Source organism: Mobula birostris, chromosome 8 (genome assembly GCF_030028105.1).
Source record: "Mobula birostris isolate sMobBir1 chromosome 8, sMobBir1.hap1, whole genome shotgun sequence".
Classification (NCBI taxonomy): domain Eukaryota; kingdom Metazoa; phylum Chordata; class Chondrichthyes; order Myliobatiformes; family Myliobatidae; genus Mobula; species Mobula birostris.
In genome coordinates this window covers 63,903,138-63,915,893 of record NC_092377.1, presented here as the reverse complement: position 1 = coordinate 63,915,893, position 12,756 = coordinate 63,903,138, and the positions used below count along the sequence as shown (strand labels likewise).

The window sequence follows — 12,756 nt, the reverse complement described above, 5'->3', positions numbered from 1 at the left end:
GAACATAGGTCGGAAGGGATTGAACAAGGGGTGATAAAACAGTGTCGAGGTATGCAGAAATGAGTTCGGTGGGGCAGGAGCAAGCTGAGACAATAGGTCGGCCAGGACAGGCAGGTTTGTGGATCTTGGGTAGGAGGTAGAAACGGGAAGTGCGGGGTGTGGGAACTATAAGGTTGGTAGCAGTGGATGGGAGATCCCCTGAGCGGATAAAGTCGGTGATGGTGTGGGAGACAATGGCCTGGTGCTCCTTAGTGGGGTCACGATCGAGGGGTAAATAAGAGGAGGTATCCGCGAGTTGTCGCTGTGCCTCGGCAAGGTAGAGGTCAGTACGCCAGACTACAACAGGGGTGGAGAGCAGAGCATTCCGAAGGAGTGAGTAGTGCGGAGGGAGTGGAGAGCAGAGCGTTCCGAAGGAGTGAGTAGTGCGGAGGGAGTTATTATTATTAAACCCGCCGATAAGGGGGGTGCTGTTGTAGTCTGGCGTACTGACCTCTACCTTGCCCCAACCAGGTGAGTGAAGTCACCAGCCCATCAGGAATGTAGGTGCAACATCCTTAACCAATAATGGTACAAGTGCCACCTTCCTTTGTCAGCATGTAATCCAAGGCATCAGTTCCTGGGACAGTCTGGCTGTACCATGCAGAGAAAGGCTATCATTCAAAACAACCTTCCTTTGTAACAGCCCTCTTAACGACCGGCATGGGCAAGGTGCTCATCTGGGGCACTGAGGTGGCATACATACGGCACCAGATATCAACCCCACCACCCTGTGGGAACAACGGGTGGGCCTTGGAACTCCATATCCAGTAAGTGCCACTCAGCTTCCAACAAGTGGCCAGCTTCACAACACCATTTGGCACAGACACAGACATCCCAAGATACTGCTGCTGCTCACACTTGCCATCCACCTTGCGCCCTGTACCTGTACTCAACATACCACCTACACCAGCACCCTGTCTGGTGGGGAAATCACTTTAAATGTCAGGACTTTCCAAATATACAAATGGTACATAGGGAAATACCAGCCCTTAAAGTACTTACTCCACAATAGCTATTAAGGCTCAAGTCCCTTAAGACTGTTACCATACTCTGAGTTGAGGTTGACTGGAATAGACTACCCCCTCTCACTCCCCCAAAACAGAATGCCAAAACCCGAGAGGCCAGATAATTTCCCCAACGGTCTTTCTTTGTCATCAAAAGGATTGATATCAGTGGCACCCCTTCTGTGATGTAGTGAGGGGTCTTCATACAAATTCAGCAGTCTGACCTGTTGGTCCAGTGTGCAAGTTCAAACGCCAGCCCCAGGAATGTATAACAGGATCTCCCACCACATATCAGCATTCACCACTTTGCCATTCTGTAATGCAGGGAGATACAAATTGGACATTTAGAAAACAAAAATTCTAGAACTACAAAAATTAAGCCCAAATGCTCAATTCCCTCTGAAATGAAGGCATCTCATATCCGGAATAAAATTGCCCAAATTTCAACTCAAATTTCATTTGGCCACTATGAAATGAATCATCCATAAACCAATTACATGGGGAAACAAATAACAAAATAACAGATTCAGACAAAATAAACACATACAGAATTAGAAAACAAGAAACAAAGTATTTGCCTGAACAAAAACAAGAAACAAAGTCACAGATTATACACAAATCACAAAGCCTGGGCTATACGCCTCTTCTTTAAAACTTCCTATGAAAGTGCCAAAACTTAAAACAGACAGTTAATTTCCCACAGAAAAACAGCATTTATCAGAGAACTGATAAGGAAAAAGTAACTGGGTGGGACCCAACATAATTCACAGAGTCTCTCAAAGGCAAAGTCCTACACACACACACACACAAACTGATGCGTGTGGCCACACCTCGCTTTTCCCTGCATTCAAATCATTCACACTCTATTTACAGTGAAGAGGGATGCAAATTGAATGACCCCACCCTACAACAATGAGGTGCGAATGTACTAACCACCCCTCCCCCAACGATTCCCACTTGTACCATTATTATGTACAACAGATTAGTCAATATAGCATAGAAATACAGTCGTGTCAGCATGAATTAAGCAATCTAATGGCCCGGTGGAAGAAGCTGTCCCAGAGCCTGTTGGACCTGGCTTTTATGCTGCGGTACTGTTTCCCAGATGGTAGCAGCTTGAACAGTTTGTGGTTGGGGTGACTCGGGTCTCCAATGATCCTTCGTACCCTTTTTACACACCTGTCTTTGTAAATGTCCTGAACAGTGGGAAGTTCACATCTACAGAGAGTCATAGTCATAGTCATACTTTATTGATCCTGAGGGAAACTGGTCTTCGTTACAGTTGCACCATAAATAATAAATAGTAATAGAACCATAAATAGTTAAATAGTAATATGTAAATTATGCCAGTAAATTATGAAATAAATCCAGGACCAGCCTATCGGCTCAGGGTGTCTGGCCCACCAAGGGAGGAGTTGTAAAGTTTGATGGCCACAGGCAGGAATGACTTCCTATGATGCTCTGTGCTGCATCTCGGAGGAATGAGTCTCTGGCTGAATGTACTCCTGTGCCCACCCAATACATTATGTAGTGGATGGGAGACATTGACCAACATGGCATGCAACTTAGACAGCATCCTCTTTTCAGACACCACCATGAGAGAGGCCAGTTCCATCCCCACAACGTCACTGGCCTTACGAATGAGCTGTGCTGGGCTGAACAGATTGCTGGGCTGTCCATGCCACTCTCTGCAGAGTCCTGCGATTGAGGGAAGTATAGTCCCCATACCTATCAGTGATGCAGCCAATCAAGATGCCCCTGTAAAAAGTTCTTAGAATTTTCTTAGATTGAGGGATGACTGTGTAAGCGCGTAGATGTCAGCGAGTTAGACCAACGCAAAGAGCTTAAGAGGAGACAGCTTTATAGAGCAGGCACCAGAGGAACGGGCGACGGAGTAGAGGTAGACAGCGTAGGAGGGCTTTGGCTCAACAGGGCTTCGGCGATAACAGGTCAAGGCGAGGTAGGTTACCTGTGTAGAATAGGATCAGGAAGTTTGTCTGTGAGGCCAGTGTTCTGTGCTGGGTGTCAGATGTGGGAAATCTGGGAGACTACCAGCCTCCCAGACAGCCACATCTGCACCGGGTGCATTGAGCTGCAGCTCCTTAGGGACTGGGTTAGGGAACTGGAGATCCAACTCAATGACCTTCACCTGGCCAAGGAAAGTGAGGAGGTGAATGAGAGGAGCTATAGGCAAGTAGTCATACCCGGGGCTCGAGAGACAGATAAGTGGGTAACAGTCAGGAGAGGGAAGGGCAAGAAGGGTGTTACAGTCAGATACTAGAGAGTACCCCTGTGGCTGTCCCCCTTAGCAGTAAGAACTCCTGTTTGAATGATGTTGGGGGTTGGGGGTGGTGGCCTACCTGGCAGAAGCACAAAGTCTGGCCCTGTGGCTCAGAAGGGTAGAGAAAGGAAGAAGGCAGCAGTGATAGGGGACTCTATAGTTAGGGGGTCAGACAGGCAATTCTGTGGTCGCAGGAAAGACACACAGATAGTTGTTTGCCTCCCAGGTGCCAGGGTCCGGGATGTTTCTGATCGCATCCACGATATCCTGAAGTGGGAAGGTGAACAGCCAGAGGTTGTGGTACATATTGGTACCAACGACATAGGTAGGAAAAGGGAAGAGGTCCTGAAAACTGACTACAGGGAGTTAGGAAGGAAGTTGAGAAGCAGGACCTCAAAGGTAGTAATCTCAGGATTACTGCCTGTGCCACGCGACAGTGAATATAAGAATAGAGTGAGATGGAGGATAAATGCATGGCTGAAGGATTGGAGCAGGGGGCAAGGATTCAGATTTCTGGATCATTGGGACCTCTTTTGGGACAGGTGTGACCTGTACAAAAAGGACAGGTTGCACTTGTATCTGAGGGTGACCAATATCCTGGCAGGGAGGTTTGCTAAGGCTATTGGGGAGAGTTTAAACTAGAATTGCTGGGGGGTGGGAACTAAACTGAAGAGATGGAGGAATGGGCTGTTGGCTCACAAATAGAGAAAGCTTAGAGACAGTGCGAGAGGGAGGATAGGCAGGTGATAGAGAAGTGATGTGCTCAGACCGACAGTTTGAGATGTGTCTATTTTAATGCAAAAAGCATCATGAACAAAGCGGATGAGCTTAGAGCGTGGATCAGTACTTAGAGCTATGATGTTGTGGCCATTGCAGAGACTTGGATGGCTCAGTGTAGGGAATGGTTACTTGGAGTGCCAGGCTTTAGATTTTTCAGAAAGGACAGGGAGGGAGGAGAAAGAGGTGGGGGCAGGGCATTGCTGATCAGAGATAGTGTCACAGCTGCAAGAAAGGAGGAAGTCACGGAGGGATTGTCTACAGAGTCTCTGTGGGTGGAAGTTAGGAACAGGAAGGGGTCAATAACTCTACTGGGTGTTTTTTATAGACCATCCAATAGTAACAGGGACATCAAGGAGCAGATAGGGAGACAGATTCTGCAAAGTTGTCGTCATGGTGGGAGATTTTAATTTCCCAAATATTGATTGGCATCTCCCTACAGCAAGGGGTTTAGATGGGGTGGAGTTTGTTAGGATTGTTCAGGAAGGTTTTCTGACACAATATTTAGATAAACCTACAAGAGGAGAAGCTGTACTTGATCTGGTATTGGGAAATAAACCTGGTCAGGGGTCAGGTGTCAGATCTCTCAGTGGGAGGGCATTTTGGAGATAGTGATCAAAATTCTATCTCCTTTACTATAGTATTGGAGAGGGATAGGAACAGACAAGTTAGGAAAACATTTAATTGGAGTAAGGGGAAATATGAAGCTATCAGGCAGGAACTTGGAAGCATCAATTGGGAACAGAATCAAGGAAATGTACAGCAAAAGTGTGGCAAATGTTCAGGGGATATTTGTGTGGCACTCTGCATAGGTACGTTCCAATGAGACAGGGAGAGGATGGTAGGATACAGGAACCGTGGTGCACAAAGGCTGTTGAAAATCTAGTCAAGAAGAAAAAAGCTTACGAAAGGTTCAAAAAACTAGGTAATGATAGAGATCTAGAAGATTATCAGGCTCGCAGAAAGAACCTTAAAGAATGAAATCAGGAGAGCCAGAAGGAGCCATGAGAAGGCCTTGGCGAGCAGGGGTTGCAGGATGGTACATGGGCAACTACCAGGAATGCCAGCAATGTAGAGAGATATCGTTTCTTTAAGGGGGAAGTGAGGCAGCAAGTGGGAGGAGCTGAAAGTAACTGGGGGATGATGATGTCAGTAGTTCAGAGAGCTGATGAGCCTGCCATAGATTATGCAGAACGTAAATATCAAGCGTATGAGGAGTATTCAGGGTTGGATAACCCAGGGAGGGTTGACCCAGTCTTCCTGAAAATGCTGAAGGATGGCCTGAGCTCAGCCCATCAGGAAGTTTTAGATTTGGGAATAGTAGTGGGATCGACCTACTCCACAATAGTATCATGGGCCAGTGAGATAGACCAGAGGAGGGGGGAAGAGAAGCTGTAAAATGGCCGTAATGAATGTAGCAGCTGTCACAGAGCCAAGAGAACTTGTTTTGTGTGCCAGCAGCTGGGGCACATAGCAAGGAATTGCTAGAGTAGATGTGGAGGGTCAAGATAATGATTTGTTACAGCTGTGGGTTTCAGGCCCTGGTTGGAGCAGTGCCCTGAAAAAAGAGAGGAAAGTATGAAAATCACTCACCAAAGCAGGCAGAATCTCTTTCCGATTTGACTGCTGACCAGATTATAGAGCTGATGAGGTCAGACAAATGGCTGACAGCAGCCTCTATTGCCAGTGATAGTCATCCATACACAGGAGGTTTAGTAGCAGTATTGACAACTGATCTATCCTTGCCTACAACTGAAGAGGTGATTTACATTACCAGTGCAGGAGGTGAAACAATGAGGGCAGAGAGAAGTCAACCCAAGATTCTTGAGACTGAAGGAATGCAGCTTCCTTGAGATTTTGGGTGTGCCCAAACAATGAAGGTACTCTCCTAAGGAGAGACACACCGAGTAAGGCAGGTGCTATCATAGACTCAGGAAAAGAAGAAATAACATGAACAAGACAGGGACAACAAACATGTTGTGACCCACAATGCAGCTAACATGGTCCACAGAAAGAGACAGCAGCCCCAAGCAGAGAGAAGAGACAGGGCAATGTGTGGAAATCATGTCAGGAGGTCCCAAGGGTTGGGGCCAAGCACAGCCGGGAGCTGTAAGAAGTAGTGCAGCTGCCCGAGGAGGTAGCAGTGGTTAACGTAAAAGATCACCAGGAAGGGGAGAGTAAGGAGCAGAAAGGGAATGAGTGGGCAGACATCAGCGCAAGAGGGCAGCAGAGAAGCAACAGAAATTACAGGAAGATAGTACAACTGCTAAATTAGCAAGATTACATGAAGATGTGAAGGACCATTGTAACCAAGGTAACACATTGAGTGATCGAACAAATAGTAGCGACATTTTGCGGATCAGAGAGCCAGAGGGAGAGAAGATTGTCCTCCCACAGCCAGGTGACCAAGTCATGGTAAGGGAGCTGGCTGAGAAGAAAGGTTTCACTCCCAGGTGGATAGAACCACAGGTGGTACTTCAGACAAATAACGCCTATGTCTGTGTACAGTCCTGGCGAGGCAGCCAGTGGAAACACTGGACTCAGGTTAAACTGTATGACCCACCTTGTCGCTCTCACAGACAGAGCAGGGGATCAAGTGTACCTGGTATCAGTGCCATTGCAGAGAACCCAAGTGATGAACATCAGCCAGCTGCATCAGACCTGACCATAGTTGATGGAAGAAGACCCACAACAAACACAAAAACCAAGAGAACACAACAGCAAGCTGTAAATAGCATATTAAAGTATAACTGTAACAATACTCTGTAATGAAGGCTGGTTGTTGAAGGCAGATCATTAATTGTGTAACTCAGTAATAGAAAAACATTTGTGAAAAATAGACGGGAAGGGATCAGAGTTCCAGCGGACATCAGGTAACACAACTTTCATGGAATGGCAGACTGAGAAAGAGAAAAAATTGCACATGGCGTCTGCAGGCAGACACTCAGCCTGAATGGGGTGTGAATACAAATGAGCTGTGCCTTTTCAGTGGTTGGACCAGCGATTGACTGGACAGTCCAGAAGCGGGTGACAGCAGGGAGGGGTCCTTGCAGTCATTCAAATAGAGACCATCTCACGCACTAATAGCCACTGTCGAGTTTTAGCTATCAGAGGCTGGAGGGGTGAATATAAAGAATGTCATTAAACTGCAATCAGCCAGCAGGGAAGAAGGCAACAGGCATACAAATGATGAAAGCTGCATTTTAAAGATTGGTCAAATTTCTGGAACAATCTCTGCTTAGAATCTTGTAGATAGCCGTTAAGAATGACAGCATAAATGTAGATGCACATGATAGGTAACTTGCAAAGAGGTTCCGAAGCACAGAGCATTTTTGCTGCCCAATTTGATCAGCTCCTCCATGAGGTTTGACCTTTCCTCGAACAAATTTAGTTTTGTCCAGGAAGGTCGGAAGGAGGGACTGTTAGGGAATATTCTGGAATTAGGATATATAACAAATATTAACTTCAGCAACCAATCATTAGATCAGAACGTGGATTGTAGATTAATTTTAAAATGCAGCCCTGGACAATAGTTTCCTGGAGCTGTGGACATCAGTTAATGAAAAACCAGATAATGCTGATTAACATTCACTTTGGGTGGCTGGAGTGTAGGTGCAAAGAAGGAGGTGAAAATTATGTGTAATTCAAAGGAAGCATTGTAGATACATTGTAACTATAAAATTATCCTTTGGTCTTTAGCATATAAAATGTTTAAGCAATATTGGGTCAAAGAGGCCTCTTCCTTCAGAGAGTGTCTCATTTTGTTGAATAAAAGACTACTTTTATTCAACCAGCAGCCCCTCTCCAGTTATTCTGTTCATGTTACAATAGTACACACTGGACATCTGTCCAAATAACGGTGTAAACACCGAAGAGGTCTCTCAGAATAATGGTGTACACGAGAAATCTGTTGGAAAAATGGTGTACACACTAATGAGATCTACTGGAATAATGTTGTGCACACTAATGAGATTTGCCAGAATAATGGTCTGCACATGTCCTAGATTTACCAGAATAATGGTGTGCACACTAACAAGATATAGTAGTATAATGGCGTATGCACCAATGAGATCTATTGGAATAATGGTGTGTACACTCACGAGATTTACCAGAATAATGGTGTACACACTGATGAAATTTACGGATAAAATGCTGTAGACACTAACAGGGTCTGCGAGAATAATGTGGTGCCCACTAATGAGATTTACCAGAATAACAGAGAGCATGCTATTGAGATCTGACAAAATAATGGGGAGCACACTAATGAAAGTTACAAGAAATCACACAATTCTCAGAATTATGACTAAAAATGAGAAATTATTGTAAACATTGTCCACCAACCTCGACAGTTATCAGAAGTATGGTATGCAGTTACAAATAAGAATGTGCCTTTCTGCACATGTATAAAAGTAGAGAATCAAGGCTTTTCTTCGGACTTCACAGAGGCCAGGGTTGCAACCGGTGTCTGCAGGAACCCCAAGCCTGTCATCAACCTGCCACTTTCAGGGAACTCTGTACTTGTACCCTTGTTCCACAACACTCTGCAGAGCATTACATTAATGATTTAGACTTAAATATAGCAGCATGGCAAAGAAACTTCCAGATGTTAGAAAACTGACTGGAGATGATACAGAAATACACTGTCATTGACATGGTACTTGGACATCTAAATGATAAACCGAGACCTGCAGTCAATGGACCAAATGCTGAATTAGGCTAGGTATCTCAGAAAATAATCTGCAGATGCTGGGGTCAAAGCAACACTCTCAGCACGCTGGAGGAGCTCAGCAGGTCGGGCAGCATCCGTGGAAAAGATCGGTCGACGTTTCCTGACTAAGGGTTCCGGCCCGAAACATCAACCGATCTTTTCCACGGATGCTGCCCGACCTGCTGAGTTCCTCCAGCGTGCTGTGATTGTAGGCTAGGTATCTCATTTTTGTCTGAATGATAAGATGGGTCCCTATATCAAAAATTTTATGAATTATGTATGGAAAATTAGGCAGCAACAGAAAGAACAAAGCATAAAATCATAAAGACACAGAAGGAATCATTCATTAAATTTCCTCACTCTTTCTTGTAAATCTGCAATTTACATTCTCTCACCTTGGTTTCCAATTCAATCCAATTGATTTCCAAATGTTATTTTAACTGTTTCTATAGGATTATAGCCTGTGAGTTCCGGATCAATCGCTATATAATAAAGCTTACCACATCCATTGCAACGATTCCCTATTTCCTGAGCCCTGTCTAAACCTGACATGACCTTGTACACCTGTTAAATTTTTGCTCAATCTAATCTGCTCCGAAAACAATTTCTCCAATCTAACCTTTTAAATGGAATACTTACTTCCCCCAAAATCATTCAAGTACATCTTTTTTTCCTGCGGCATTGCCATGATATACACGTATTTTCTATGATACGCCGATCTAGCTTGGACATTATTTTTACAAAAGTAAATATCAATCCCTAAATGTCTCTGAAAAGGCGTTGGTGAGACACCTTGAGTGACTTATGTAATCATTTAGCCAAGCAAATTGCTGGGGAACTAGTTTAAAGATGGATTTCCTCTAAAGAGAATTTAGATTTTCGACATGGAGCAATTTCATCCGTACACTGAAGATGTTCATGTCTTTCACTGGCACTGTTTCAAGCAGCCTTTCGATTTCCGCAGCGACGCTGTCCGGCAACCAGCTCTCTCCACCTCCGATGTGTCACCTCCTTCTCCGTCCGGAGCGGACGATATTGTGGTGACGCCACTGGCTTCCAGCTGCTTCCTGGCTGTCGCTTTCTGGCGAATTTAGCGGAAGTTTCATTTTCGTTTTTTACTACTTTTGGATCAATTCAATGGAGAAATTGAGAAGAGTTTTGAGTGGCCAGGACGATGAGGAGCAAGGCCTTACGACGCAGGTAAGAAGGTCTCCGCTGCCTTTGCAGTCAGGAAATACCTGGGCGGCCCAAGTGGTGGTTTTGGATCTTGCCAACGGTCTCGTGGATCTCTCTTTCCTTTCCACATTATTGCAGAAATTAAATGAAATATATTGTTGACTGAGGTGAAAGTGTGAATTTGAAAGGAAGGCAGAGGTTATTGGAAGACAGACAAACACACACACAATATACTGGACCATCTCTTATTATGAACTGAGCCTTCGAGGTCAGGCAACATCCTTGTGAGTATTTTCCTTACCCTCTATAGCTTAATCTTCCTCTAGCTTGGCAACCAAAACTGCACATGTGCACTCCTAGTCTACCTCTTCACCAACATTCCTCCGTGCCCTAGCATTGACTTTATATGGCCTACTCCTATTTGATCTCCCAAAATATATCATCTTGCATTTGTAGAGATTAAATTCTGTCTGTTAATGTAATTGATCTGTATTCTGCTGTAGCCTTGGTCAAGATCTTAATCAAATATAATGACTAACTGTTCATCCTACGTGCTTGTGTCAGTTCTTTGGTCAAACTATTTGAGTAATCTCCCTTTCCTGCTCATCCCCCCACCCCCAAACCATCATCCCCCACCCCCACTCCCATTTGTTGATGTTGAGCCACCTGCTTGAATTACTCCAGTTTGTGTGCTAGGTAAATACCCTCACAATTTTGTGTGTAGGGAGTTCTCGTATATGTACCTAGAGACCATGAATATACTGCAAAAAAAATACAGGAGCTTGACTTGGGTGAACATAGATTATAGTTTAACTGTACATTTGATTCTCTTGGCTTTCTTGTTCTGATAGATCACAGGTTTTAGTAGCCAGCAAGGGTGTTAATTGATATAGTGAAATAATATTGAATGTACACAGTTCCACCATCAGAAACAATCCTGAGTAAACCAGTCCAGTAATTATGAACTTAATGTAACTCTCATGTTATGTAACATCAGAATTGACCAATTTTCCAACCATAAATTTTATTGAATCCTTTTCCCCCTCATTTTTAAATTCTGTTCTAGCTCAGATATTTCATTGATTATAATAGTTCACCTGCACAGATAAGAGTGAGTCCCCAAATCCAAATATTTGTAGCTGTGTTTGGTGCCTGTTTTGGATAGCATGTTCAAAAAGGGATCTGTTGTAACTGTGAAAGCAAAAGCAGTACAGAGGTTTTTCAACCAATTTGCTTCACTGATTCATGTTAAATATAAGTCAAAAAGATTTTCTTAATAAAGAAACAGCAAGGATGAATTAAATTTAAATTTTATACAGGTGATTAATTAAAAGCCAAATTATAAGTGGAGTTGAAGTATATCAGTAAGAGACAGAAGAGTAGAAAGAGGAATTTGAATCATTTAAAAAATTTGCAGTGTTAGATTTCTTTGAGTACATGTTTAAATGTTGTTTCACTATGATTGGAATAATCATCACTCCAGCCATGAAATGAAATGTGTAAGCATGTAGTCATTCCCTTACAGATTTGCATTACTATTCAAATTTATAAATTACAGAAATAGAAATTAGATTTACACTAATGTAGCAGTACAAGTTTGATTAGTTTGGGTGCAAGAAGAGATACCTCGCAGGGTTTAAATAAATGTTTGCAGATAAAAGAATATACACTAATATTTGAGCATATTCCTGGATGTTACCTGACTTAATGAAACTGTATCTAGAATGTAGGGTGCATTTCTGATGTTTCTATTTCATAAAATACCTTCAAGTACTGTTGAGTTGGAGGGAAGGATACTTCGTGATGTATTTTAATTGCTGTTATTATACATATGTTGATTTTATTTCCATTCTTATTACTCTGCTGAATTTATGGTTAAACTCCAGATCAGGCTTCTCCATATAGCCCAGAGCAGAATGTGATGAAACTTTGGTCATTTTTTTAAGCTGTACTTGAACGGAAAAATGGTTACCTTCATTCTGAGAGTAAATTGGAAAAGGGAACATATGAAGAGTCCTTGACCCAAAAACAAATCAACTCTTTCACTTTCAATCAATGCTGTTGGATCTACTAGGTTTTCAGCACTTTCTGCTTTTATTTTAGTTTCCACCATCTGCAGTTTTTCTTTGGTTTCAAGTGTAATCTGGGTTTTCTAATTTCCATTCCTTACTTCCTCTCCAAAGACTGCAAAGAATTGTGCAGGAAGAAACAAAAATTGATAACAGAGCATGGGGGAGTATGTAATAGCTATGCCAATGATTTGATAACTTTTATGCCATTAATTGAGCAGCAGCACAATTTCTGTAAGTTTCCATAACTTCAACAAGCTTCTATAGATGCAAGTGAAGAGTATCCGAACTGGTTGCATCATGCTGCTGGTATGGAAATACCAATGCCCAAGATGGAAAAGACTACAGAAAGTGGTAGGTACAGCTAAGCCGATTACAAGCAAAATCCTCCTCACCATTGAGTACATCAACCTGAAAAGCAGCATCCATCATTAAACATCCAATAATTCAGCCCAAGCTCTCTTCTCAATGCAGGAGATACAGAAGCCTTAGCTCTTACACCAATAGGTTCAGGAACAGTTATTAACCTATAACTATTGGACTCCTGAACTGGCGTGGATAACTTTACTCACCACAACCCTGAACTGAATCTGCAACCTCCAGGCTGACTTTTAGGGGCCTTTTACAACTTGTGTCCTCATTTGCACAGTTTATCTTTTGTACATTGGTTGTTTGTCAGTCTTTTTGTATAGTATTTTGTAA

General features: G+C 43.3%; 2 protein-coding genes across 2 annotated transcripts in view; one reads left to right on the top strand and one right to left on the bottom strand.

Annotated features, from left to right (window-relative positions):
• The window catches only part of LOC140201352 (uncharacterized), a 129,078-nt gene extending 119,551 nt beyond the window's left edge, over nt 1-9,527 (bottom strand). The window contains exons 1-2 of the mRNA XM_072265317.1: nt 9,449-9,527; nt 1,268-1,357 (exon numbers count right to left, since the gene is read on the bottom strand). The gene's annotated coding sequence lies outside the window, so the exon portion shown is untranslated. The remainder of the gene's footprint in view (nt 1-1,267; nt 1,358-9,448) is intronic.
• A 194-nt stretch (nt 9,528-9,721) lies between these two features.
• LOC140201351 (vesicle transport protein SFT2A-like) overlaps nt 9,722-12,756 on the top strand; it is an 80,786-nt gene continuing 77,751 nt past the window's right edge. Inside the window, 3 exon segments of the mRNA XM_072265315.1 lie at nt 9,722-9,799; nt 9,801-9,890; nt 9,893-10,009. Of these exon segments, the coding sequence (XP_072121416.1) occupies nt 9,722-9,799; nt 9,801-9,890; nt 9,893-10,009 (285 nt within the window).